The sequence below is a fragment of the Apaloderma vittatum genome, unplaced genomic scaffold (genome assembly GCF_000703405.1).
Source record: "Apaloderma vittatum isolate BGI_N311 unplaced genomic scaffold, ASM70340v1 scaffold12842, whole genome shotgun sequence".
In the NCBI taxonomy this organism is placed as follows: domain Eukaryota; kingdom Metazoa; phylum Chordata; class Aves; order Trogoniformes; family Trogonidae; genus Apaloderma; species Apaloderma vittatum.
This window is the reverse complement of record NW_009703143.1, coordinates 1-26,883: the sequence shown is the minus strand read 5'-3', so window position 1 is coordinate 26,883 and position 26,883 is coordinate 1. Positions and strand designations below refer to the sequence as shown.

Genomic DNA, 26,883 nt, shown 5'->3' with positions numbered 1-26,883 from the left:
TTTAAAATTGTACATTTTGTTGGTATTCCCTTATATCTCCAGAAGGTATTTATCTGCTACTTGTAATATCCATTTTTCTTTCTTTTCTAATGACTTTATGACTTAGATTTATTTTCTGAACTAATTTCTGTTGTAAGAGTCTTGCTATTCTGCAACTTAAATGCCAAAAAAGATGGAAGACATGCTTGAGTGAAAAAAATGGGAGAGCTTCTATAGTACTGCTTCCTAAAAATAGACATGAGATATGAGATGTGCAGTTTTTATACACAGGACTTTTGAACTGATGTTATTAGTTCTTTGTATTTAATAAGTACTTTTGACTTTCATGAAAAAGCTATAGTATTTCAAAACTGTATTCCTTTGGAGAGAATATCCATAAAGAAGGCTTGTAATCTGTAACTTCACTCTGAGATATACATGTTTCTGAGGAAAGAATATGAAGAATGTTTCTTAAATAGAAACCTTTTGTGTGCTTTGGGGCTTTTGGAAACATTTTTAGTTATTCAGGGGAATGGACCTGAAAATTAATAAAAATAATTCTTAAATTAGTTTAAAGATGTGGCTTATTTAGTCATATCAGTATTGAGGTTTCGTTTAAGTTTTGTATACCAATAGAGATTTAGTGAAAATTGAACCTTTTCTACCATAAATTTGTAATTCAGTAACTGTGAGCATGCTCACATTGTGACGTTTGAAATAAATCAGTGTTCCAAAAGTTCTGTTCAACTGAATGAGTAATTTGCAGATGGAATTTAAAATATCTTTAATTCTAAAAAAATTTTTTTTAAAGACGTATTTTCTTAATATCCAAGTATGGATGATAAAAACCCATTTTTGATACTTCAGAAACGCAGTACTACAAATAATACTGTAGCTGAATTCTTACTGGAGTTACACTATGACTTTTGGAATGAACAGAATAGAAGACAGTTTTGTGCCTTTTATTGATTTTTGTATTAATCTTTCATGCTATCACTCTCTCTCCTCATGGTAAGAAGGTGAGCTGTAGATGTATTTCACATGCTATACCTGTAATTTAGCTGCTACTGAATTCAGTATACTTTCATACTCGGAGGAACTAGAAAGAGGGCAGGAAATCAATACTGCTGGCTCAGTGAGAATTTTTTTAATTTTCAATTTAAAAACCTTATTGGTGAAAAATCTTCATGTGCTTTATTTCTTTCACAGGTAAGTATTTACAGCATGGTTCAATTCCTTTTTGCAATAAGGAATCTGTGTAAATATTAAAGAAGTTATGTCTTCTTATGTGTTGAGGAACATAAAATTCAACTTTCATTTCCTGACTTTTTTCCCTAACATCTCTTAAAAAAAAAAAATCTATGAGCCATTAGTCATAATGACTGAGAGTCTTTACAAGTGAATTAGGACTCTTGTGCTTAAGCATGTGACAAATGGAACAAAAAATGGCAGATGGCTCCTGCTGCTTAACCTGCCTTATTAGAGCTTGTATCTGCAGTGCAGACTGTTGCTGTAGTACTTGTCTGCAGCAACAAGGGGTATCGTTTGTTAGATTTTAGTTTTTGATTTGAGATCTTTTTCCTCAGAGACAAAGACTTGTTCAGCTGTGGATTGTCGTACTTCTGAAACTGTTATATTAATGTTTCAGAGAAAGCAGATCCTCAGTATTGTTGATGTTGTGGGTTTTCCTCTTAACTGTATCGAACTACCTTTAGCTGAAGTCTAGCTAACATTTTCTCTCTTAAAACTGGCAGATGCTTTTTCTGCTGAGTGGCCAGTGCATGTGGGAGAAATATATTTGTGTGCTATGCAGAAAGGTGTTGTGTTTCAAAAGGTTATGGCCAGTGTGAAATGAATGCTAAGTATTGCATTATGTATATGGAAATCCCTTTTTGTGTGTGTGTGATTTGATATTAACAGTTATGTAGTAAGTGTACACTGCATTGCTGTCTACAGATGTATTTTTAAGTTTTGAGGTCGTGAGAGCCTGCCCTGCCTTAGGTGTAACAGAACTGTACTACTTGAGGAGTGAAAATCAAAAAGTGTTAGTGGTTGAAGATTGCAATGCTGGAGTAGTGTGATTTTGGAAATGCTACCAGAGAAATGTTACTATATCACTTGTGTGGTAACTGGCTAGTAAACACACTTGGTGAAAGAATGACCTTGAGAACTGGTACTTGGGAAGTGCTAAGCATTTGTGTGTGGTGGTCAACAGCTCTTGTAGAGTCTGCTTGCAGTTTTCATGTTCAATCTCAGTAGAAAATTTATTTTAGCATTTAAATCATGTCAGGATTCTTCAGACTGATGACTGTGGTTTGATTTGGGCATGTAGCCGAGTCAGTTTGAAAGAAATTTCTGTTTGGTTTTTTTTGGTTATTTTTACTGGGATTTTTTTTTTTGGTGCAGTGTGCCTTGAGACTTGAGATTGAACACTTTTGTTTTAATGTGTATTACACACAGTTTAGTGTTAATTGATGGGGCAGACGTTGCTGTTTATAGTTTTCTCCATGTTTTCTGTGGTGAAAAGTTGTTTGATGGGCTGAAGGTCAAGAATCAAGTTTTCAGGGCTTTCAGTGTTCAGGGCTTTTTCCTGTAAGCAAAGACAAAAAAAACCCCTTTATGGTAATGAAAATGTGGTTCTTACCTAATTTCAGGTCAGACCATCTTGACTCTGTATGTGTGATTTGAATGTTTGACACCTTTTCAAACCTTTTTTTACAACTCTATTTATGATGTAAAGTGAAGGAAGCATATACTGGCACTGAATGAGAGGCTATCATTTGTATTTAAGACAGAAATAGGCTTTTTTTTTTTTCCTAAATCTTTCACTATAAACCATTGAAAATACTACTTTTATATGGGAGAAGATGATAGGATTTCAGACTGCTGTTGAGATCACCTCTAGCTTATCACCTGGCCTGTATAGCTGACTCTGCCTTCCATTTAGCCTGTGGAAGAAAATGCAGTGTGTAATGTCATCCATGTGTCAGTATCTGTGCTCTACCGTAACTCTTCAGAAGACAAAATAATTTTATCTTTTTTATGATCTATTTCTTTCTCATTTGGTAGGTTGTAACATTTACTAGATTGATATTCTACTATATCTTGAGGATAACAAGCCTGCTTGATAGCAGTGCTAGAAATAAATCATAGCTAGATTCATGTGACAAGTGATAGATGCAATTCCCATATCTGTATTGTTTCTAAATTGTGGGATTGGTGTCCTGCACTTACTGTTATTACAGGATAAAAATTATAGGAGTTACCAGCGTTTAAAGAGACCTTGAAAAGACCTTTACGAGAGACCTCTAATGTGATAATGGGCAAACATATTCATTGATTTTTTTTCTGTTATTTAGTTAAAACAGTAAAAATTTACAGGAGCTTCAGAGTTTAGAATATAATTTCATTTAAAAAAACAAGTGCATTATGTTTTTAACAGTCAGTAACAATGAAAGTTGAAAACAAAAGCCTTTTAACTACAGATGTAGCAAGTAACTTCCTTCAGAGTAGTCTTAGTTTTACATACCTGAATAAAGTTTTATGAGGGAGTTGTCTCACTTCATAACCTGCTCATATATCTTACTAACAATCATTCAGTATAAAAGTATAAAGTGATTTTTTTAAGTAACTTCATATGAACTTTGCTTTTAGCTGTGCCCTTAGGTTGATAGCTAAAAATTCGCTCTTAAACTGAAAGCTGCTTTTTACTTTTTTTAGTTTTTTAGGATTTTATTAGTAACATTGCCCTACTTAATTGCTTTTGTTCTAACTTGATTGGAGTTATGTGGAAGAATAAACAATAAGCATCTATTAAATAGTAAAAATAGGGGACATGTGAACTGAGAAAATCATGCTCGGTGCTTAATTTATAAATTGATTGTTAAAACCACTTAAACAGAATCAACTAATGAATCTCTTGTCTGGACAGGTATCTGTTTGTAAGCACTGTTAATCTATGTGATGATGACGGCTATGGTTTTGTTGTGACTTGTTTGGGGAAAACGCTGACTCAGTTTCGAGTTCTGTTGCTGCCAGTATACTTTAACAGGAAGGCTGAGCTGCTTAATTTTTAATGTGAATATACTAATATTTATGTTTAAGCAAATGAAAGTGATGATAATTACAAACTTACTTTTTTTCAGTGAAGTCTGATGAAAACTATAAGAGATGTTGCTGGCAGTTTTTCTTGATTTATACCATTTCTTTCTAGCATTTTTCTTATGGAATTGTACAGAATTTTCTCAATTTATTTTTAAAATATTTTTTTTCCTGAGAATAAGTGCAAGGAATCTGGTGAAAATTGTAGCTGCATAAATTTAAATGAAATTTATAGGGACACATGTTAAAGTTTCTCAGAAACAATAATTAGAGACAATAAGAAGCCTGGTGGCATATAAAATTTATGTTGGCTTTAGAATATGACATCACACAGATTTCAAATTTTTTTGTATAAAGTGTAATAAATAACTGCACTTATGAAGGAGTTGATGGCACAGTCCACAGAGCATTGTGGATGTTAGATAAATGGATATTTAATAAAACTTAAAATAAAAAGACATGTCTAATTCCTAGTAATGGGAATAACTAGTTAAATCTATTTTAATGGAAAAGTCTTATTTGTTGTATTACTTTATATTTGCAAACATGTATTTCTACATAGTAGGTGTAGTCTAAGTGTTGTGGTGCATGGCTCCAACATGGCATTTAGCAGTGTTGAGGTCATTGCTTGTTTACTGTCTCATCCTGTGTTAGAGAGTTGTACAGCGCGCTGGTGGTCATGGTTTCAGTAGCTATGAAGTGCTACGTTTGTGGAGAATCTGTGGCCCCTTGTCTGTGCTGCTTTGGTTCAAGTCAAAAACCGCGTATGGCACTGTCCTCTGTTTTGTAATCACTTTCAGACGATTCAGGCTAGATTTTCTAGTTTTAGTAGGGTATACTTGTGTTTGTGGTAGGCTATTGAATTGCATATTTGACAGACTGCACATACAAACGTGTCGTGCAAGATGGCTGGAAGATGTAAATCTTTGATCTACAGAGTTTAAGGCATTTTACTTGTGTCCAATGAATTGCCACATATTAAAATTAAAACTACAAATAAAAGGTAGTGTAGTATAGCAAGTTGAATACAGAACAGCGTGTTCTGCAAGTTCAGCCTTATGTGTTTTACTGGCATTTATGGATCTGTTCCAACAGGCAATCTAAAAAATAAGGTATAGCACAGATCACATCGGTAAGCATGTTTTGTGACTGGCTTAGCGGAAACTCTGAAAGGAAACTCATATTACAAGAAACTGAAAAGCATTGAACAGTATAGGTATAGGTATGATTATACATATTTACAAAATAACTGGAAGTTCTAGTTTTCAGAAGATTGAGAAGTTGAACTGGATTTTTAGGGGTTATGTTTTCATTTTGCTCCCTTGTAGATGTAGACAATAGTGGAAACATTCTTAATGCTGCATTCGTTTTTTTCTGGTTTTGCTAAAACAGTAAGATGGGTTTTTTATCCAAAGTTGTAATGGACATGATTGCAAATCTGGGCCCTGAGTGTAGCAAACACTGTAATAAAGTATGAAAACCTTCTTGATACTTTTTTGTACCACAAGAAACACCAAGGGTTAGGGGTGTTGTAGATCAAACACAAGTTTAAAAACTAAGGAGAAAGAAGGCAAAATCCAGTGTTGCGTTAGGGTATTCTGAAAATAAATTTCGTAGTTCTGTATATTATCATACTGTAATAATGGCCACCATAGAAAAAGCTCACATTAAGGGACGAAACACATTTTCAGAATATTGAATATTTAGAGTAAATGAGACACAGAGGTTACATACTGAAGAGCAAAAAATATCTGGAATAGCCGGCTTCCTTAAGTGAACAAAACTTATTCTGCTGAATGAGAAAGAGATTCTGTGCATAGCAGGAAGTACAAGATTAATAGAGGCAAGAAGTTTAAGGTATTTTTAATTATAGTCACTCAATGTACATATACAGGAAGACAAAATAAAATTGAACCATAAGGCTTTAAACATTGATATTTTGAAGGTTCTGGATTGCTTGGCTTCTACAAGCAGGTGTTTATGTGAGGTTATTAGATCTAGAAGTGCAGAATATTTTTGCTTTGCTTCTTGGACTATAGGTGCTTTTCATCATATTGATACAGTGTGTGAGTATATGTGCAGATATATGATCATAAATATAGAAAGTGGCACTCTTGCTAGTGTAATTGTGATGCAGTGCCTGAGAATATTAGACACTTCTAGTCTTTTCATGCCTGCATTTAGTTTGTCAAATATTCTTTCAAGAAGCACTTATTAATGAAGAGGGTGACCTTATATGCACTGCTAACTTAATCAGAATCATAGAATGGCTAAGGTTGGAAGGATTGTTGAAGATCGTCCAGTTCCAGCCCCCCTGCTGTGGGCAAGGACACCTCTCTCCCACTGGACCACGTTGCTCAGAGCCCCATCCAGCCTGGCCTTGAACACTTCCAGGGATGGGACATCCACAACCTCCTTGGGCAACCTGTTCCAGTGAAGAATTTTTTGCTTATATCTAATCTAAATCTGCCCTTTTGCAATTTCAGGCCACTGTCCCTTGTCCTGTCAGTACAGGCCCTTGTAAAAATCCCTTTTCCAGCTTTCCTGCAGGCCCCTTGCATGAGCTGAAAGGTGGCTGTTAGGTCACCCTGGAGCCTTCTCTTCTCCAAGCTGAATAAGCCCAGCTCCCTCGGCCTGTCCTCAAAGCAGAGGTTCTCCAGCCCTCTAATCATCTCTGTGGCCCTCCTCTGGACTCGCTCCAGCAGATCCACGTCCTTGTTGTACTGTGGGCTCCAGAACTGGACACAGTACTCCAGATGGGGCCGCACCAGAGCAGAGTAGAGGTGGAGAATCTCCAAGTTGATTATGTCTCTGCTAAGGATTTAGGTAGCTTTAACTTATTTGTTAAACGTGTTTAACTGGATCTCCTGTTATTCTAGGGGGAGCCTTGTTATATGGACATGCTTATTATTCTCTCTTTAGGGAAAAGTAGTTTATTCAGGTAAAGTGTAGCTTTGCTGATCTGACCTGTGCACATCAGGAGACCTTTGTTCAATAATTCCATTAACATACTAGATGTTAAGGGAATCTTCTCAGCACAATGCATGTGACTTTTAGCTCTATTTTCCAAGACTTTTATGTTGGTATCACCAGCTGTCTAAGGAAACATATACTGTAAGTATGTGTTCTGCTAAGTTTTCTGGGATGCTGTTCTGGAATACTCAACAAAAATCTATTTTTCAACACACTATTACAGTCTTAATTTTTTAGGGTTTTTCTGACATATTCAAATGCAGAATATAGCAGTTACTTTACACCGTGAAAACTGTTACACTTTATAAGGTATCAGAGATACAGCCCCCATTTTAGACTCAATGCAAAATTTGAAAACAAATGTATCTTTAACACTAAATTTGCCTTTTGCCCTACTAGGTAAATATATTTTATATCTGTTTAAAAAGTATTTCAGAGATTGTTACCTGAATATACAGTAGGATATTTTTGCTCCCATATATTTTGTTTAGAAATGATATATATAATGTTCTGAACTTAATTTTTACTTTAATAATTTTCTAAATAACAAATAAAACCAAAAACAGACACAAAACTTAATTAATCTGAATGTGAAATTATGTTTTTTTCAGAGATCTTCTTGTATTAAATTATTTTAATGATTTGACAGTAAGAATAGAATTCACTGGTATTTTACCTTGATACATCTAAAACCAGACTTAATGTCACATTAAACATGAGGAATCATTAATTTCTTTTAGACTTTTGAATGATTTCTCTAGGTGAAGTGGTTTTATTCCTGAACATAGATTTGTCATAGTTTTAATTTTAATTTAAAAGTCTGCTGTTTTGAAAAGGAGCTTGTTTAAACCTATCTTTATGCGTTTTTAAAATCATGTTTCAATTTACTGTTACAAACCCGAACAAATAGGTTGTGATTTTTATTTTTTATAAATCAGTCACAAGTAAAACATGTTTCATTAAATATTTCATGAATATTACAAGTACTACTTTCATTTGTCCTGTTCTTTTACCTGTAGCTTTTGAGATTTTGTTCTTTGTTTTGTGTGAAAAAATGAATTTTTAACTTCAAATCAGTTTGAAATTGGATAGGAATTTTATTGGTATGTTCATTAATCTTATTTAACTACTTATAATTACTTTGTGTTTTCATTTTACAGATGGAATACCTCAGGTTTACTATTTTGGCCCATGCGGCAAATATAACGCTATGGTGCTAGAACTACTTGGACCTAGTCTGGAAGATTTATTTGACTTATGTGGTAGAACATTTTCTCTTAAAACCGTTCTTATGATAGCCATACAGTTGGTAAGTAGAATAGATGTTAGTTTGAGTATTCATTAGTATAACTAAGTCAGTCTTCAGTGGATTAAATGCTTATTTTGTTTACAGGATTTGCAGTTCTTGTCTTTTAAATTTATGTTAGTGGCTTCTAAAGAGGAAGAGTGTCTATGTCACTGTCATTTACTTTGTTCTAAGTTTTCAAGAATCATTGCATCAATGTAGTTTCGTAGTATCTTTTGAGTTCTCATAATCACAACATGAAATCATGAATTTTAGTCTGACATAATTAAAAGAAAACCTTGATGAACTAAAAATAATTTTGATCCAGGAAAGTAATTGGATGATGGCACTCCTAAGTAGCAAAAATATTTTTTTCTGAGCATTCTCAGAGTGAAAGCAAGAAAACAAACAAAACAATCACCCACACATTTCCAGAAATACTAAAATAGCACAGAATTATTCAATGAGGATTTTTTTCCTTTTTTTCTTTTTTTAAAAGATTTCCCGATTAGGTTCCCTGATTGGATTGGGGTGAGTGGAAGTGGAAAGATAGAGAAAGAAATATGGCTTTGTATTTTTACCTTGTTACACTGTGTTTTAAATAAGTCCTTTTGAAGTATTTATGGTACTGAACTTCCACTTCTCTAAATAGGTAGCGATGTTTCTGCCCATGAAGGATAATAGTGGCTGTTTAAAACATGACTGTAATTGTGGAACAGGCCTGCGAATATAGACATATTCAGCTTATTTACAGCCAGAATGACAGACCCCATTTTTAAAAATGCTCAGATTATCACAGACCCAAAGATCATCTCTGTATAATACTTGATGTTCCTTTCTGAATATATAAATTTTGACAGAAAGTGATCCAGCTAAAATGGAGGTTATGTGCGTAGTGGTGAACTTTCAATGCTTCTTTGGTTTATACCTTTATAATAGATCTACATAAAACTTTGCTGCTTTTCTGGTTATAGTTCTAATGTGCACAAAACGTACTTGCTGCCAGCTATTCTTAAAGAAGATAACTTTCGTTATATTCATGTCTGATGTCCAGTGTGAATGTTTCCAGTACACCTTGTGGTGCATCTAATTATGGGATACGTACAGTGTTCACTGACTTTGGCTGGGAGATACCTTGTTAAGAGCAATAGCCTTTTGGTTTTAGGGCAGTAGGAGGGGTGATTTCCTCTAAATGTAAAGTCAGTATAAGGTATTTAGCTTCTACCACAATTTAATGTGGCATCCTGAAGCTTAAACTAAACTTTCTGTCATTTTTTTTTTCTTTTATTAAAGATTTCTCGTATGGAATATGTCCATTCAAAGAACTTGATATACAGAGATGTAAAACCTGAGAACTTCTTAATAGGACGACCTGGAAACAAAACCCAGCAAACTATTCATATTATAGATTTTGGTTTGGCAAAGGAATATATAGATCCAGAAACAAAGAAGCACATACCATATCGAGAACACAAGAGCCTTACAGGAACAGCTAGATACATGAGTATAAATACACATTTAGGAAAAGGTATGTGTGCTTTTAAGTGGAGAAACAAGAATTCAATAGCTGTCATTTGTCTGAAATCATCTTGTTTTCAAATTGTAATTTTTCTTAGTCTGCAGTCGTTAAGAACTGCAAGTCTTGTGTACTGTTCAAAATGGTAATTTGTCTTTATGAAAATATTGTTTATGGGAACAAGGTTCTTTGGGTCTCTAGTCATCACAATCATGTCTCAGCAAATAATTATGTTATTTTTGTTAGATATCCGTAAAAGATGAGGTATATCTTTTTGTATCATAACATTTCACGTTAGAAATATACTGTGGTGAAGTGGGTGGGAAGTAGATATGCTTGTTAAAGATGTCAAAGTGATTAGATTGCAACAGCATAGATTTTCAATGCTGCCTTGTTTATATTTGCTGATTTCTTGATTAATTCTTTTTCAGTGCTTTTAATGTGAATGAGGCTTTGTCAGAGTAGTTAAACATTACGTTAGTGTAGTAAATATGAGCTAAAGAAATGACAGGATATATATAAAGAGGTAAGTTATTACTGAATGAATAAATTTAGCTGGAAAAATGTGTCTGAGTACTGAAAGCAGTCTTTGTTTATTCCAGTTTTATAGAGGATTTCTAGTGAAAGCAGGTTTGACACCTTTGAATTTGTATAAACCAGTTGCTGTCATTGCTTGATAATCAGCAATCAGGTTGCTCTTTGGTCATTAGAAATGTTGCACAATACTTACAGTTCAAAGGTATTTCATGTTAATGTGGCAAATAAGAAACCATTTATATTTTCCAGATAGTAGTATATTATCAATAAAATGATACCATAGGAGCTTGTGGCTAGCAGGTGTAACTGATGCAATGAAATTATGTTCACAAAGAATCATGGAATCATTTAAGCTGGAAAAGATCATTAAGATCTTTGAGTCCTACCATTAATATAACACTGCCAAGTCCACCGCTAAACCATGTCAACATTTCTTTTAAATTCCTCCATGGCTGATGATTCTACCACTTTTCTGGGCAGCCTCTTCCAGTGCTGAACAACTCTTCCTGTGAAGACATTTTTCCTAATATTCAATCTAACCCCGACCCTGGCACAACCTGAGGCTGTTTCCTCTTGTCCTGTTGCTTGTTTCTTAGGAGAAGGGACTAACTCTCACCTTGCTACAACCTACTTTCAGGTAGTTGTAGAGAGTGATGAAATCTCTGCTCAGCCTTCTGTTCTCCAGGCTAATGTTCTCCATTTCCCTCAGCTTCTTCTTCTCAAGGTCCTTCACCAGCTTTGTTGCTTTAAGGCTGGCTTAAATTCTGTATGCATTCACATAGTAAAAGAGTGTCTAAAAAGTAACTGTTTTAAGTTTGTCATGTTAGCAAGGTGTATTATTCTTCACCAAATGAAGACTGAAAGTGCATTGTTGTTAAGCCATATTCGAGTCTAAGAGCTTTAAGATTGGATTAAATATTTTTTATTTAAAGAGTAATAGTACAAATGTTAGTGTTTCCTGATGGTATCATGAATATTTAACATTGAGAATACTATTAAAAATTTGATTGCAGGGGTTTGAGCTTCCTAAATGTAACTTTCAGAACGCAAGTTCCTCAGGTAAAGAAAGCATTCACTTTGTCTTTCAGGCATAGTATATATGAGGCTGGTGTCATCTTAAGCAGATGGAATCAATTTAGACATCAAACAAGCTTTTTTTTTAGTCTTTCTTAAGTAGGAAATGTTCCTCCATATGATCAAGTAAACCAAAGTGTGAGACTGGTAATTACTTGAAGAACATGGCTAAATTTTGAGAGAGTTACTTGTCTGATACTAACCCAGGAAGATGGTATATTACACTTTCTCCTTCAAGGGAGACTTTCCACTCCTTGGGTAGAATCTTGATCTCTGGTTGGACAGGTTTATTTTTAGCTAATGGTACCTTGTTCTGACAAATTTAACTTGTGTATCATGGGTAGTTCTGTACCCCTCAGCCTGGTGAAAACCTGCGAGGAAGAGTGGGTAGTTAGATACCAGCTCCTCTGTCGTAAAGCTAATGCTCTTTTCAATAGCTTGTCTCACTTGACTGTAGTAAGTCTCCTTCTCACAGGAGACTCTCTAATAGACTGATAATTGTTAAATATAAATAATGGTGTAGAATACTTGTCCTGGTTTGAGAGTCCCAGGTTAAAAGTTTTATGAGGTTGCTTGGTACATGTAGCAATCACAATGTGGGAGAAGAGGCATCTGTGCCTATGGGAAGGAGAAGGTGGGCCAGGTGACCCAAATGGACCAATCATAGTATTCCTTCCCATTGTATTCAGTATAAAAAGGGCCCTGAGGCCTTTAGTGCCTGCTGTCCGGAAGGATTCCCATCAGCTGTTCATCATCTTTCCCCCTGCTGCTGGTGTTTCATGTCTCCTGTTTTCATGCTGTGGAGGAGCAATGTTCATTGGCACAGGTACTATGAGGATGGTGAAACACTGGAACAGGTTGCCCAGTGAAATGCTGGAGGCCCCATCCCTGGAGACATTCAAGGTTGGACTTGATGGGGCTCTGAGCAACCTGATCTAAAGATGTTCTTCTCACTGCAAGGGGTTTGGGCTAGATGACCTTTAAAGGTCTCTTCTAACCCAATGCATTTTATGCTTGTATTACTGCTGCTTGACTATACAATGTGTCAACTGACCCTCTTTCATTAAAGAGGGGAATCTCAGGTTCACATTCTCTTATAGGTCAATTTTAAGTACACATTTATTGAACTGTAGCTTGTTCTTCCTTATTACTTATTCATAAGTCTGTTTTCCTTTGATCAAGAGGAGTTTTAGGATCCATAGTGTTTAAAAAGTGCATAGTAACTAGAAAGACTTGAGATATTTGTTTATGTTGAGTTGAAACTTGAACACAATTAGTAAAGCCCACTCTTTTAAGGTATGTATAGAAGGTCATGTATAGTTGCTGAACATTGTGTAGCCAATTCTTTCAGTAATATTTTGTTACAGAAACTGACATTTGATTAAGGATTTCTTGTAGTTTTGTGCCAGCTGGGAGTTTGTATTTGAAATAGAAGGTATTTTGTCTATGTGAAAAATAATGTGGCTTTACTCAGGTAGCTATTTGAAAGAGGTGCAAATACTCTGTAACCCTTATCAACATGTAGCTGATACCCTTGTTTCTATAAGGCAGTTCCTCTTGAGGATAAAATTACTCCATGCTTCTTTTCCAGTCCCTTTCAGGAAGAGAAGGAAAGATCTCAGAGAATGTAGATTCTAACTGGGATCCTAAGGAAGACAATACTCTCTATCTGTAAAAGTCCTACAAATTTATTTGCTGGAAATCTAATTTAGTAATTGTTCTTAGGATTTCCCTAAATAGAGAAAATCAGTTTACTATTTTGTTGTCTGGGTTATTTGGCTACAGGAAGTGTAGTCACATGAAGTTGTAATTGCTATAATATGGCTATCTCTTATGATCTCTCAGGAACAACCAATACACTTGGTTGTATTGGTCTTTTCTTGGAGCACGTGATTATTGAGGAGATGGAGGTTAGTTATCATAAATGCCCGAGACTCTCTTGGCAATGAAACAACTCTGCTTTTAGTGCTAATTGAAAGGCTGGATGAAGTCAATATTTTTAAACAATACATAGCTTCCAACAACCCTCTAAAAAAAGTTCTCTGTAGTTACAGACTGTGCTTTGTGGTGATGGCCCTCCAGGTCTCCTAGAAATTTTCCTTGTCACTGAGCCATTTGTGCAGGATGAAGTTCTTTTCCAGACCTAAGACTCCCATAGGAAGTTCACTAGTTTCCTTTTTGTACGCACTGAATTTTCACTGGACATCAGAAGCAGGATTGTAGCTGCCTTAGATAAATACTGTTTTCTGAGTAAACTAACATTATAAATCCATTATTATATGAAACAATACTTATAAGTCTTTGCTCCCTTAATTAAAGATATACCTGAAACTAGATATTTCTTTTTCCTCTGTAAACCCCCTGTTTTTCTTAACAGTATGGCACACAATGCGTGCTTATGATAAAATTGGCATAAAACTTCACTTTAATGAACCAGAATCATTAACTTCAGGATTTTGTTCAGAAAGTGATGTGTTTCTGTCCCTCAAATTATATTATTCTATGGAATCATGTAACTTTTTGTAAGACTACAAACTCTGATAACTTTAAAATTTATTTTTGATGAGCTTTGTAGACTGACAGTTCAGGATATGTAGACTTTCACTTTCCATCTGCTTTATGATTACAGTAATGAGTCTATGTATCAACCTGCAATCACCCTAGTAGCTAATACTATGCTTTCTGATGCAAACAGATAGTATGTTTCTGCTGTTTCAGCATTCCTGTATAGCAGCTTTCTCTGGAGGGGAATGTGGTGTTTGTAATGGATACTTACTGAAGACAATGTATGTTGTTTGACCTCTGTTGTGGTTAAACATGCTTAAACTAAAGTTAATTTCTGGAGATAGCCTGCTGGATGAGGTTCTAGTTCTTATTAAAATCAACCTATTTGAACCAAGGTGATTAATATATGTATTGTGAACTAAACAACAGGTATTATCTTCCTACTTGTATGTAGCTATATTCAGGTGACCTCCTTGAGAGAGAGAAAACAGTGTGGCCTAAAGCTTTATTGTGTGTTTGTCAGCTTATGATGGTGTTACCTTTTGGGCAGCAGATCCTCTTAATCTCATTAAATTGTGATGCACTAGGAGCAGTGTACATCAGCAGCCCGCCCTTCAGCTGATCCTTGAAATCCTGTTGTGTTCCAGTTAGTCCACTGCCGTTTGGTTTTTTTTTTTCCAGTTTTCAGGAGTGTTTTTTTCCAACAACAGCAATATAATCTTTACTGTTTCTCACTGTTATCTTGAAGGATTCCATCCATAGGAAAAGGATATTTTACTGCTATTTTTTAATTACTCCAGTGTGATGAGTGAAGAACGCAAATGGATCTTAAGTAACAATCCCCTTCCTGCAAAATAACAAAACTTTCCCATAGCATATTCTTGAGGGCATTGTGAATTCCAGTGATGTATTCTAGAAGTAGTTCCTCAGAACTATCCTGCAGAAATATCTCAGTGGTCCAAAGCTCATTTAAAAAAACCAAACAAACAAAACAAACAAAACCCAAATCTTCTTAGTTAGAAGACATTTCAGGGTTAAGACTGGAATTCCGTACTTTTGTAGGAGGGACTCTCAGTGAAGGAATAATTACATTGATAAGATTTGTTTGTTTTTTTTGAGAAGAAGAGGTTAATTTTTCATCGGCATAACCTGTAGAAGTTAATGCAAAAGAGGAGTTATTGTCCTCTTAGCAAAGATCAAATAGAACTTTGTCATACAGTTGTGGGGTTTTTTGACCCCACCTTAGTGTTACTCATAGATGGGACTTCTGTTGTGCAATTGTAACATTTTTGTCTTAAGCAGCGCTCATGAAGTGCTCATTATCCATCCTATCTCATAAAGAGCACAGAATTTCTGCAGGCAACTGGCATCAACATTTCCTTCACATACTGAAACCTGTCTGCTTGCTTATTCCTGATTTCCTTTTAACTTACATGGTTGCATTGGGGTAGCCTATGATCAGTAACTGGGATGTTGCGGGGCTGGCAGAAAAATTGAAGTAAGACCAAATGATCTGAATGGCACTCAGTGAGAAAAGTGGCAATTGTGAACAAGAAGAGTGGAGGATCAGACACTTCTAAGAAGAGTACTGGCAAGGGAATTGGAAACATGGAAAAGAGTGAAGGAGAAATGACTGAAAGAGCCTCATATGGCTAGCAGATGGGTGATGAAATAGGGCTAGATGTAGCTCATGCTCTGAATTACCACACTTTTTTTTTTGTATTTTCACATTCATTTACTATTATGTGTTTATGCAATGGACAAATGAGAAGACAGGGATAGAAAATAGAGAGATAAGTAAATTGTTCTTTTTATATAAAGAATTGTTTTTCAGGTGCAGTGCATTTGTGGCAATATTTTATGTTGATCAGATTAAAGCAAGGTTGGCTTTAACTTCATTGTGTTCTTTATAAAATGAAACCATTCAGTAGAAACAATGTTAGTATTTTGATTTTCTGTGTCAGGAAGGAAATCAAAATTAGAGGTAAATACTACCTGTTACTACAAAAAATAATAAGCTATATAATATTTGTTTCAGCAGTGGTACAGAATATCAAGTGAAAATGTAAAAATCTATTTTCTACTAGTCATTTAAAGACTTCTACTATTCTCTTTTATACTCAGTTTTCAGAGTAGTGGATTTTATTTAAAAATCCATGGAATTTACTTTGAAAACTTCGAATGCACTGCATTTGGTTGTTACTTTCATTTTACTTTAACCTCCTGTGAACTTTCTGAAGGACTGCCAGTACTCTGCTATGGGTGAAAAAATGTAGCCATACCAGACATTGTCTTCTGTCACTTAGCTTTTAAGCCAGCTAGAGTTGAGAGCGGGCTGTGTGTACATGCCTATACATGTTGTTTTCTGATCAAATAATAAGATTTAAGCCTTCTTCAGTCCACCTCTGGCTTACTTAGAAATTCCATAATGGCTTTCTGAGAAACATACCATCTTTTTCATGATTTTGTAGAGGAAAAATGAGAGTGATTAAAGCTTTCTTAAATGGCTTCAAGTTCTCAAGTAATGGATCAAAAAATATTAGAATTAAAATGCAGTTATGTATGTAAAGGGTCAAAATTTCTAAAATATAAAGAATTTGCCGTGGCAAGATATTTTGTTTAAAGTACTCTTAAGATGAGTATACGTGCAGTCACCATCCACCTTTTCTTTTTTTCTCATTTTAGCTATGTTTTTTATGGAGTCCGTAATACACAAGAAATAACCCCCCCACTCAGTTTGATTTCAAGTACTTTATACCTCCATTTTATTTTTGTATAATTTGGAGGCTAACCTTTTAAATATGAAGTAAAATTACATAGGTTGAATGTTCTAATAATATTTTAATTTTGTTTCAGAGCAAAGTAGAAGAGATGATTTGGAAGCATTAGGTCATATGTTTATGTATTTTCTCAGAGGAAGCCTTCCATGGCAAGGTTTAAAGGTAGTAATTTTTGATATCTTCCTCTATCCTGTTTTCAGATCATCATCTTTCTTGCCATGATCTTTTTCTTCTTGAAAGTTCGTCTGTAAGCCGTGTAACTTCAGAAGCTTGTTTTGTTCTTGTGTCATAGGCTGATACATTAAAAGAACGTTACCAGAAAATTGGAGACACAAAACAAGCAACACCTATAGAAGTATTGTGTGAAAAGTTCCCAGGTAATGACTACTGTAAATAAAAATATTGTGTATTGATTTAGAAAATAAAACAAGCATAGATAATTGTTTAATATCTGATTTTAAAGATAAATAAAATAGTTCTTCCAAATACATGTATAATGTACTATGGCAATAGATAGAAGAATTATCCTTTGTAGAATCAGTAAGCTAATGCTGGTATTCTTCAAGATTTTCTAAAGGAAATGTAAGGAAGAAATATTATCATACATACTCTTATGGTGATCAGAGAGTGTACGCTTGTATCTTCACCTGTAAAATTTTGCAAGCCTTGTCAGCTGAAATCTGATATCATATCCTTTTTTTTTAAGTAAAAAGCTGCATTATAAGCAGCTTGAAAGAATATTTTAAGGTAACTTGCAAGTATTTTCACTTGTCTCTTCTAGTTCTCCTTGAGTGCATGGAGACTCAGTGAGGAATCGGAGAATGGGAGAGAATAGATATGACCTTTTTTTTTCTTTTAAAGTTAGTCCAATCCACTTGAGACCAGGGGCACACACAATTTTGCCAGAATGAAAACTAATTCAGAATGTTTATATTAAACTTGCAAATAAGTTTGAAATCTCTAGACTCAACAGTTAGATTGAAAAGATTCTGATAGATTAAAGATACAGTCTTAAAAATATGATATACAGTTCAATAAATCATATTCAAGGTAATACATGAAGATAGAATCAAATCTAAATCAAGAGTTATTAGCTTTGGAAAGCTTCCTTAGGTAATGACTCAGTCATCCAGTCACAGGATAGATACAGTTGAACAGTGTATGCTGTTACATGTTTTAAAAAACAGATTATCATTATTAAATTATTATTAAACAAGACAGACTGAAAGACACATGAATTGCCATTTCCACTCGATTTGATTCTGTAAAACTTCAGCTGAAGAAATGTGTTCAGTTTTGGGGACTGTCCTTCAAGAAAATGTATTCTGTTTTCAGTGTGTCTTGTAGAGAAGTGGAGGCACTTACATGTCATATTTGCTAGACCTACCACCAAAGACCAAAGGAATGAAAGTTGCTTTAGTTAAGATTGTTAGGGAAATAAGTTCTTTTGTACTACCCATTGGCTCCTGTAAACATGAAAGGAATCAGTTTGCTACATCCGCAACAAATGGGACAAAGCTGGTTTGCATTACATTCATTACTAAGTTTAGACTTAAACTCCTGTGTTTCAAGTATTGTGAAGAGCCAGAGAGACTGTGGAACTTTTCTGACTGCAGTTGTGCGAAAACAAACCAGACAGACAAGGCTGTAACTGATTTGCTATGGGATAGCGTGTTGTGTACTAGATGGCCTTTGGAAGCTTTCTCCAATCCTGTTGTGAAAATCAGTCCTTTATCAATTTTTCTGAGGTTTTTCAATGCACTTCTTTCTGTATATTAAAAAAGAGAGAATCAACTGAAATTGATTTCTGTTAAAGATCTTAGTGCAAATGTCTGTACGTTTGTTTGTTGAGCTGACAAAAGTTTAAATATGAGGAAGAAAATCTGTTCTGGAATATAAATCTTCATCCAGTAGTGCATGCTGATCTTCACGTTGTTGCTAGCATCCTTTAAATATCTAATTTAAGGTGCATGTCATGCAGTTCTTGGGAAGAATTATGCATGAGTTGCTCCATATATCACAGAATCATAGAATGGCCTAGGCTGGAAGGGACCTTAGAGACCATTTAATCCAACCTCCCTGTCATGGGCAGGGACACCTCTCAACTAGATCAGGCAACACATGGGGACCGAAAGGGAATCCAACCCGTGACCTTGGTGTCATCAGCATCACCCTCTGAGTGAGTGGACTGTTTCCACCAGGTTTAATGAAGTATGTTCTTGTCAACAAGATTGGATCTGAAAATGGAACAGGGAAAAGATATTTGACCTTGGAGAACACAAAAGATGAACTTTGATAGTACATACATACATTTTCATTTAAAAATGCATTCTTATATGAAGAAATTTTTATATGTCAGTTATCCAAGGGTTTTCTGTATTTTCCTTTCCTTCTTGTCACTTAAGACATAGAATAGAATGAGAAATATATCTATTATCATTTTAATTCTTCTCAATTAGCCTGCAGACTGAGCTAGCTGACTGATAAGGCAAGAGAACTCTGTAGTATCAGTGAAAGATACTTTGGTCTCTGTTACATGTGAGAGACTTCACTCTTTGCTCACCTGTTCTGTGAAATTGTACTGTCTTTGAACATGCAACACTACTGCTGTTTCAAGCCTTGTGTAAAATACTAGCAAGGACTGGAGTTTCTCTTTAAAATGCATGATAAGGGTGGGTTTTGGTTTTCTTTGTCATCCAGTTGTAATACATTCAGCTGCGTTAAATGTCTCTGTTCCACCCTTCGTATCTCTGAAGACTTGCCTTGAGTGCTTTGGTTTCTGGTTTACACTGGGAAAGTATGGTTAAAGAGGTCCCTAGAATGTGTTAGTATTTCTCTTTGCCTTCTTCAAACACTCATCTCCTTAGCTAGTCTTGTAGAGGTCTTACATGTCTACTGAGCTGAACCTGAGATGCCAAGGATGCCTCCTATTATCTGCTCCATCTGCTCATGCCTAAACCACAGCACTTAATACTGTGTTTTGTCAGAATTGAGTGATCTGGGATGTGACCGCACCATTGTCCAGTGGTGCTTTCTTGACACTGTCTCAACTTCTTGTTGTCAAGCTGGTCTCAAACCTTCATTTCTCCTTCTTTACTCTCCACTATCTCTGAAAGATTTTTAGCTTGGCATAGCTTGGTCTTAGCACTGCCTCTGTACTTCTCAGCCGTCCTCTGTCAGAACGTGTCTTACAGGATCTTGTTTGTACCCTAAAACGTCATCTTCTACAGACTTAGGGGAATGCAATGTGTCAGTCATGGTGAGTGTGCAGTGCTACTGTTGGGCTACTTCTGACATACCATCCTCTTCACAGGATCAGTGAGTGCTGGTGCCATCTACTTTTAACCTTATTTATCCTCTGACTTTCTGGTCATATAGAGATGCATTTTCTTGTACTTTGGGTCTGTTGAATAGCCTTTTTGGCTTGAGAGTAAGGAGTCATTGCTTTTCTCATAATGGCTTGCCATTGGGTACTTTCTCACTCTTTCATGAGTTACAAAGGGTCCTAAACAAGCTAGATTTTAACAGTACTGTCCACCTGGAACTTGGGTCCCAGGACTTAATCCATGTCAGACTGTGAGAAGTTGTTACAGTACTCTTCCGAACTATTGCAATGTGATGTTATTTTATTTAAATTTTAAAAAAAGTGTGGACAGGTGCAGGCTGAATGAACCAATATTTCAGTATGATTAGATTGTTGCTGTCTACATTCTTCCAGTATTACAGTTCTTTGATATAATACCTCCTTGAACAGAACAATCTGTAGGACTTGGTCTTTCATGAGAGCTTGTTAGCATTTATCTCTTCTCACCATCTGCTGTTTTTTGAGTGTTGTACTTCTGCATGCCTTTCACTGATTCCTGGAGGTGTTACTGCAAATGTAGGCGCATGCAGGAGTAGTTACTCAATGGGATTTGAAGCTTATGCTTCAGATATTCATGGGTCCTCCCTTTCAGCTGTTGGATTCTTGTAGTTTTCTGTCCTTACAGGTGCTTTTTCTTACAGCTATTGTCTGAGAAGCCTTTCATGGCTTAAACCTGTTATCAATAAAGGGAATTCTGTATGCTCTACTCACCTGCCAAGATATTTGATCTGGTCTTAACTGGAAGGTTCTGGCTGCTAGTGCACAGTCTGTGCTTCATACCCTTTAATGACTAGGAAAGCTCTGTCCTTTTATCTTTACAGGTCCAGGCCCTTTCAGAAATCTCCCTGGTTGTCTCCACTACTGGGAGAACCTTATAATTTCCATGTAACACCTACCCATATGAATCTCCATTTGTATGCTGACACGATATTTAAACAGCGATATTAAACTGACACTGGTCAGAAGTCATTCTGCAAGAGCTCAGGTAACCTTAGTACTTCTCTGCAGTGTTTCTGTTCAGGATATTTGTCACTTCTGCTCAACACCTTCACATAGCATGATTCCTGAAGCATTTGGTGCAGCCTTCCAGTCATACTACAACTGTAGCTTAACAGAGCCTGTACCGAGTATTTTTTGCCAGGACAGTTAGAGTTACTCACTTGAGGACATACATGTGAATCATCTCTTTGGGAAAGCAAGGTTACATTCCAGTAAAAGGCATATTCTTTGAGACATAGTCCACCCTGTACACTCATACGCCCTTCTTTACCTATCCCTAGGCTTGTCTTTGTACAATTAATTAAAAAAGAAATTTGCTAAGTGGAGGTCTTTCTCTCCCCGCTTTTTGGCACACTGTGTATCCGGATTGGAAGGTTGAAGGAAGGAAGGCTGATTGGAAGGAAGATTTTGACATGTAATGAAGAGGAAAAATTAGTGAGGGGATCAATTTGTAGGATACGTTCAGAATATGGCAATGTATCTTAAAAATATTACTATTGAGTTACTTTTTGGTAATTCACACATTCATGGTGAAAAACTGTTTGGGTTTTATGGAGAGAGGTGGAAGTTGCTTTAAAATGTAATAAGCGGTGGTTTTTGAATGTCATTAAAACTGATATGTCAATTATGTGTATTTCTTACTTATATAGAGGAAATGGCTACTTATCTGCATTATGTAAGAAGGCTAGATTTTTTTGAAAAGCCGGACTATGACTACTTAAGAAAGCTCTTCACAGACTTACTTGATCGGAAAGGCTATACGTTTGATTATGAATATGACTGGATTGACAAACAGCTGGTAAGTACAATTAAGCTAGTAGTAGTATACTGTGTTTTTTATGTAATCAGTTTTGAGCCAGTGTTTATCCTGAGTTTAAGGCTACATGTGCATCTCATGGCTGCTATTAGAGTTGAGAACAGCTGCTATTACGTACCTGTTTTCAGATGAATTTTCAAACATTAACTTTTTGGCTTGAGGTGTTTTCGTATTTTAATCTATTTCTAGATATGTACTCCTAATATCAAAGTTAATCTCTGTTCAATCCAAAATAAGGTTATAGGGAATCAGACTGGTTTTTGAATTGAAGAAGCAGTTTAAGACTTTGTGGGTTATGCTCATTATTGCCTGTAGTTTCTTGCTTTGGGGACTTAGTTGCTTTCAGTATTTTTAAAATGTAGGACAGTCACTCCTCTGCATCTGAAGTGTACTCCAGGTGTTTTTCAGTTCGTTATGAAGAAACTGTCTATACTTTATATGCATTGCTCTAATGAAATATGATGTAGAATACTGGTGCATCTAAAGTTACAGAGGATACACATTTATATTCATCAGAGGAAAGGGGGCAATGAATTTTTCAGCACTTCAAATTTTTTTCTTGCTTCTTTTTAATAAGTAAGGAAGGGATTGTGTGTATGTTTTGGGTTATGCATCTTACACTGAAGTTTCTTGTGTGACTCTCTGAAAAAATTTTTATTGCTAAATCTTTTTTCAGTGTTTAGCATAAAAAATTACTTGAAGCCTTTTTTCAGGCTTTCATCAGAATGTCCTAACTGCTAACTGCAGAAAATATGAGCCTAACGTCTTTCAGAAAATTGTCTGATAATACTGAGATTTGCTACCTCATTAAGCTATGTAAGTCTTGGTTTACGTTGGTGTTAGTAAATATCTAGTGAAGCTTTTGCTTTAATTTAATAATTATGGGTTGTGGGAAGCTGTCAGATTTTGATAAGACTTAGAAATTTATTTTCTTTACCAGTTGCTAAATAATATTTTTGTTTGTAGCCTACTCCAGTGGGTTCAATACATCCAGACCCTGCACAGTCTTCTAACAGAGAAGTTGATCAGCACAGAGATAAAATTCAGCAATCCAAAAATCAGGTAAACTGCTCATATAAGAGTATCAGCATTACTTTGTCTTTTATCTGGTGATTTATGATAAGTTGTTACTTTTATCAGAGCTCCAAAAAAAAAGATTGTCTCAAGATTTTCTTTTTTTTCTTTTTGATTTAAGTAGGTCCTTGTTAATGTATTTCTGCATCTCTAGGCCTTAAAGGTGGCTTGTTTGATGCTATGATATAATGTAGCTTATATCAGTAGTGTCTCTGCTGATTCTTCCTTAAATTTATTTAGTTCTCTATTTTTAATCTCTCTTTCCTATATACAGTATCATCTTTTGGGGTTGTAGCATGTGTGTATAACATTTTAACTTTTTTAAAAACGGGATAATGACTAAGGTGGTAAAAACATTAGGAATTTAGATCCATGTCCATTTCCTTAAGTTAATTATGGGATTATTTTGGTGGACATTGTTTCTTACTAGGAATTTTGAGTTGTAGCTACCTTACTTTTCTAAGAAAAGATGTGTGTAGACATATGCAAGAATGCAGATAATGTTGATGTACAATCTATATAGGAATTGAGTATGTAGTGCTTCAGTGCTTTAAAAAAATACATTGTAATTAATGCCCTAATTGTTTATTTTTGGAATTTTTGTTTCTTCTTTTGCATATGTTCCTAATGCATTCAAAAATGGTAGTCAACAGACCATAGGGTGGCTTCAGACTCACAGCAGGCCAATCCACATTATTTGAGGGCTCAGCTGTCAGCTGTCAGACATGGTGGCTCAGTACAGGTATTTTCTGCTTCTTTGCATGACTAAGTCATATAGCATTGTATAATAACTAGTATCCTGTAATGCATGACATGATTCTTGTTTTCCTATTAAGCTCACTTTCCAGTAACATTCAGGATATTCCTATTATTCCCTCCTTCACAGTCTGAAATTAAAATGGGTGTAGAAAACTGGTTCTCTGTGGAATTTCTGCTATGTTTCTTACTGAAAGCCTAAACCAATGGAACTATCTCTCTTTTTGAGGAAGCATGCACTTAAATCAGTGCAAGCAACTGAAGTTTAGACCTTTGTTGTGTTATTTAGTTGTATTGGTAACTAATACACTATTAACTGAATTCAGTATGGTTCAAGTAATATTTTTTTATTTCTTAACCAAACTTTACATTAAAGTATTAGGTAGTGATTTTTTGCTTAAACTTTACTTCTTTTGTTCAAACAATAGTTGACTAGAATAATGTTTCCCAGAGCAGTGCTTCACACCTATCAATGGGAAAATGAGTAGAAAGCAACATTTTTTTCCTCTATTATTAGTTTGTTTCATTTTCAAAGAGCTACTTTTGCCTGCTTTCCTCTTCATTTTACTTTTTGTTATCTTGCTCTTTGAATGTATTTAGGGGAGAGATGGTTGGGATAATGCATAAAGAAATCTAAAATTAATATAGAAGCATTCAAAATGCCAGCTGTGAAGTCTATATGAGGTTAGAGCTTTCAATCCTAAATGAAAATAATTTGACTTTGTGAGGTGCTATCTGGGGGGAAAGAAAGATTTATTTTTTTTTTTTTGGTGGCATTTTTGATTCTGCCAGTCTACATTACACATATTTCTTTTGAAGTTTTGTTTTGGAGAAAAATTTGTCAATACCTGAAGACAGAATGAGAAATCCACGATAAAGAAAACAGTGCTGTAGTCTCACCAGTGTGATCATCTTGAAATGTTTTGAAACTCAATTCTTTAGATTTTGCTACTTTAGAAACTACTGTAACCTGACGTATAAGAAAAGCTAGTAGATGATAATTATTGCTATGTATCAAGAAAAGTTTTGAAGTTGTTCTATGCTTCCCATTAACAGATATTTTTAAAACTTTATCTGTATATTTAACTTGAATTGTAATAGTTCTTTCAATAACATCAGTATTAAATGTACTCATTTATCTTTTGGGAATAGTGTAATGTGGACTGAAAATCATATCTGAAATGGTATCTTAATTTCTTACGCTTCTCAGTTCTTAATTTTTATTCTTTAGGTTAGGCAGATATAAAACTACATATTATCTTCAGTTTTGTGTTGAAGTTTAAGCCCTTGACTGTTGTGAAATACCCCTTCATTGTTGTAATAATAACTGAATCTTGCTACTAAGTTGGACAATTAGGTGGCTAGTTCAGATGCATTCTTAACTGCTCTCAGGAAGGCAAATTCTAAAAGCGCAACAAAGGTAGTTGTTCGAAGGAAAGCTGAGTCTAAGATATGAAATTCAAGTGCATTTATTTTTTCTGTAACTTTAGTGAGTCATTACTCATCTTTTGAGATCAGTTTTATGCTAAATTATCCTTTTCTTTGCAAGATCTGAAAATCTGGCAGATACTTTTGTTTTAAAGTGACAGGAGACTGGTTTTTAGGTCGCTGCTATTAGTCATCTGTAGTACTACTGCTGTAATCATAGAATCATAGAATGGCATAGTCTGGAAGGGACCTTAGAGATCCAACCTCCCTGTCATGGGCCATGTCAGGGACGCCACCTCTCGACTAGACCAGGCAACACATGGGGGACCAAGCGGGAAACGAACCTGCGACCTCAGTGTTGTCAGCACCGCACTCAAACCACTGAGCTAACCGGCTTTTGTAGAAGATTATTAAAATGTGGTAGTGATTCTTCACTATGACATTAAATTCAAGTGGACTGAATGTTTCTATGTGTGTGTATGTATATTAGTATATATTTTTATGCTGTTAATAAAGATGTGCGAGTGGGAAACATTCAGGTTCTACATAGTTTGTTCATTAATAGCAATCATTCCAGGTTTTGTATTGATTTAAATTATCCCAAACTCTCTAGGCTTGTGTTAGGGATATACTAATGTGCTTAATCGTGTTCTAATTTTACTTGGTAGGATCAGTTCACGTTTGAAGATCAAATACTGTTAGCAAATTGAGTTGTAAACAGAAGACCTAGAAATAATTCATGTCCTTTCTTCCACTTATGTCTATTTATATAGAGATGAAAGTGTTTTAGTATGGCAGTCTGTCTTTCTAGTTTTGTAGCCTTACTGTGAGCAACTTGCAACTTCTAGCAATTTATTCAGCAGCTTCTGCATCTTTATTTTTGTAAGTTTACCTCACTTCCCAAAACCATCAATTGTGCAACATAGAATTGTTTCCTTCTCTGCATGAAGTGCAAAGTACTTACACACTCATAAAGGCTGCGCTAATCTGTTCATTAGTTTTCTTTCATAAATTGCTAGCTAGTCTCCTTCTTCTTTTCTTTTTCTCTTTTCCCATTTGGAAGTTCTTTAAAAGGGTGTTAGATGAAAAGATCAGGTTAAAGAGTTCCCAGGGAAGTGCCATAGGTCTTGAAAAGTGCTTAGGAGCTTATTGAAAAGTTGGATATTTGATGTAATTAGTTTTGAGTTGCAAGACATCTCCAAGAAGTCAAGATAGCAATGCGTTGGATAAAACAAATTAATGCCCTAGGCTTTTGTAAATTAAAAAGGCAGTGTGATTATTCTTTTTTATTAGTCTTTTGTTTTAACTGGACGATTTTTGAAGATAAAATGCAGCGTTCTTTAGTATAACTAAAGAATTACTTAGGAATGAAGGCTAGAGAATTCAGTTACTGAGATAGATAGTGAAGGCTTATTTTATGTTTCAAATTTTTGTAATTCCTTATTGTAATTATAAACATGAAAATCAAATCAACAAAATTCATGAGCACTCTGGTTTTGAAATATATAAACTAATCTTTTAGTTTCTATACTAATTCAAAACTAAGCATAACTAATAATCCAAAACTAGCCTCAAGATTTGTGGTCACCATTTGGAGAACTGGCGTTCAGGCTTAACTTTCTTATTATAATTGATCTTCATCAAGTTTCTAAAGGTCTATATATCTAGGGAACTAATTTGCTCTACAATTAATAT

The 26,883-nt window shown here is 35.1% G+C and overlaps 1 protein-coding gene across 1 annotated transcript in view; it reads left to right on the top strand.

Moving 5' to 3' along the window:
• Positions 1 to 23,773, top strand: part of LOC104267579 (casein kinase I) — a 36,702-nt gene extending 12,929 nt beyond the window's left edge. The window contains exons 4-10 of the mRNA XM_009864529.1: positions 8,214 to 8,362; positions 9,632 to 9,866; positions 16,827 to 16,912; positions 17,043 to 17,127; positions 21,764 to 21,912; positions 22,897 to 22,992; positions 23,651 to 23,773. Of these exons, the coding sequence (XP_009862831.1) occupies positions 8,214 to 8,362; positions 9,632 to 9,866; positions 16,827 to 16,912; positions 17,043 to 17,127; positions 21,764 to 21,912; positions 22,897 to 22,992; positions 23,651 to 23,773 (923 nt within the window). The remainder of the gene's footprint in view (positions 1 to 8,213; positions 8,363 to 9,631; positions 9,867 to 16,826; positions 16,913 to 17,042; positions 17,128 to 21,763; positions 21,913 to 22,896; positions 22,993 to 23,650) is intronic.
• Positions 23,774 to 26,883: the final 3,110 nt, after the last annotated feature.